The 2,292-nt window shown below is 47.9% G+C and overlaps 1 protein-coding gene across 1 annotated transcript in view; it reads right to left on the bottom strand.

Moving 5' to 3' along the window:
- Positions 1-2,292, bottom strand: part of LOC104539837 (beta-glucuronidase-like) — a gene marked incomplete at its 3' end in the record, with an annotated part of 7,335 nt that overhangs the window by 1,327 nt on the left and 3,716 nt on the right. Inside the window, 4 exon segments of the mRNA XM_010183463.1 lie at positions 405-489; positions 1,484-1,630; positions 2,029-2,133; positions 2,135-2,202. Of these exon segments, the coding sequence (XP_010181765.1) occupies positions 405-489; positions 1,484-1,630; positions 2,029-2,133; positions 2,135-2,202 (405 nt within the window).

The raw sequence follows: 2,292 nt of genomic DNA, 5'->3' as shown, positions 1-2,292 counted from the left end.
AATGAAAGCAAAGTTTCCTTCCTGTAGACTTCCACAAGGGCTGTTAGCATTTTAAAGAGGTTTAAGCTTTGGTTTAATTGCAAGTGAAAATCCTCAGCATCATGGAATCAGTGGAGGAGCAAGGCATGGCTATGGCATCCAGAGGTCTGGTCCTGCAATGGTCTGATCATGCACACTTCACTCAAGACACCTCTTCTTTGACAGCCTTTTATTTTCAGCTGGACTACAACTCCAGGATAAGGTGCTTGTACTAGAAACAAAAATGTAAGTTTTCTTCTGTTTCTCCCTGTTAAGTATCTCCAGTGAACTTGAGGAGTTGGGGGGGGAAGAACCGTAAAGCAAATGACAAGAAGAGAAAATTTAATGTATGAATTTTAAAAAAGCTAGGAAAAAAGTGAACTTACACCACGGTCAAGTGCGTAACTAACATCTGTCACAAAGGTTACTGGTCTGGAGGGATCGAGAGCTTTCGTGTGAGCTATCACTGTCCTGTTTGCAAACAGTAAAGCAAGAGTTCAACGGCATGGAGAAGCACAGCCCCATTCCCCCAAGCTCTCTGTCCTTCTGCCCTCCCCTAGACATTGGTAACTGCTCTTGATTTAGTGGGCAGAGTATTTTTAATGAAATTTGAATGAATTGCAGGATACTTAGTGACCATCTGCTACACAGTGCCTGCAATTGTAGCCAGCTCTGCAGGAGTACAAATGTGGCCAAGAGGCCTCTATCTCTCACAAAGTTGGTTGCTATCCCACCTGAAAAAAGACCAGAGTGAAAGTATACCAAACATGAGCATGGTAATTTATTGGTGCCAGCAGCTTGGAAGCTGGACAAGGGACAGGGAGGTTGAAGATGAAAATGTGAGAAGGGTAGCAGAAAGTTTCTAAACAACTCTTGGTATGTGCTGCTGCAAAAGCTCGAGGCTCTAGCCCTTGGGACAGCAAGCAGAGCAGTCACCAATGGCTGCTTCTGAGGAAACCCTGAATGAGGGAGATGAGAGAATGGGGTGGTTAAGCTCTCCTGCTACCTCGATATTGCAGGAAGGCTGTGGATCATTCTGAAGAATGAAAATTCACAGTTACCTCTTAATATGCTTACAGCTATTAGGGACAGTCTGCTCCCCCATTACAGAGATGACTCTTGGCTCTCCAAAGCTTAAATCTCTTTAAAAATAAAACCAAGGGGTCTGTAGGGACTCAAAGCAGTGGCTCTGAAGTGGGGTGTCACAATCTCCTGCAGGACAAATAAGTAGCACTAACTGAAGAACCTTGTCTTCAGAATTAAAGGCCAATTATTTTACAGATTTGCTGTAATTCCCAAAGAATTTAGCACTCATCTTCTATTGGTAACAAGGAATAGCCTGTTCAGGGTTCCCCCAAAAATGCTTGCCCTCTCTTTACTATTTTTCTGTGCCATCCCGAAGGAAGAAGATGCATCATCTGCTGAGATTCAAGCCGCAGCTCTGTGTACAAGCAGACACACTTACTTAAAGTAGTAAGCTGCTGGGGGCAGCTCCGATGCCGGCTCGTTGGCTACTGACCACATCACGACTGACGGCCTGTTCTTATCCCTGCGGATCAGCTCCTCCATCACCACCAGATGATGCTGCAAGGACTTGTTCCCAAAGCTCTCTCTTAAAGACAAAAGAAAGCGAGACCTGCTGAGGTGAGGGTATAAAAATCCATGCCCTTTGCCTTTCCCTGTGAAAATTCAGGCCTCTGGGGTGTATAAGCGTGGCTGAGCCTTGACGTTGAATATGGCTTCTGCCCTATTTCCCCAAAGCCTGCCATACAGTTCAGGGCCATGGTTTGGGCTCATTAATCGAGCCAGGCCAAATGACACGATGGCCGTGTGGCAAAATGCCCTCTGGTTGCCCAACCTCACAAGGCATACGTGGCGCAACAGGCTGATTTCTACACAGAGCAAAGTACTTCCATTATCAGGACAGGGGACACTGCGGGTTGGGAGGGGGACGCTGCAGCAGGGATGAACATAGGAGGAAGGGGAAGGGTTCTTTGAGCGAATGCTTACGGCATTTTAATCCCCACTCCCGGGCACTCGTCGATCACCACGATGCCATAGGCATCGCACAGGTCCATGATCTCTTCAGCGTAGGGGTAGTGGCTGGTGCGGAAATTTTCCCAGCCAGCGCAGCAGGTTGAAGTCCTTCACGACCAGAGGCCAGTCCAGGCCTTTGCCACGGATCTGCAGGGGAGAGAGACATGGCAGCCCATCACACGGGCAGGCCTCGGCTTCTCCTCACACATTAGCTGGGCACCACCGCTTCTCTGCTCG

This window comes from Mesitornis unicolor, unplaced genomic scaffold, assembly GCF_000695765.1.
Source record: "Mesitornis unicolor isolate BGI_N332 unplaced genomic scaffold, ASM69576v1 scaffold43364, whole genome shotgun sequence".
Lineage (NCBI taxonomy): Eukaryota > Metazoa > Chordata > Aves > Mesitornithiformes > Mesitornithidae > Mesitornis > Mesitornis unicolor.
The sequence above is the reverse complement of the archived record's forward strand: the minus strand, read 5'-3'. Positions and strand labels throughout refer to the sequence as shown.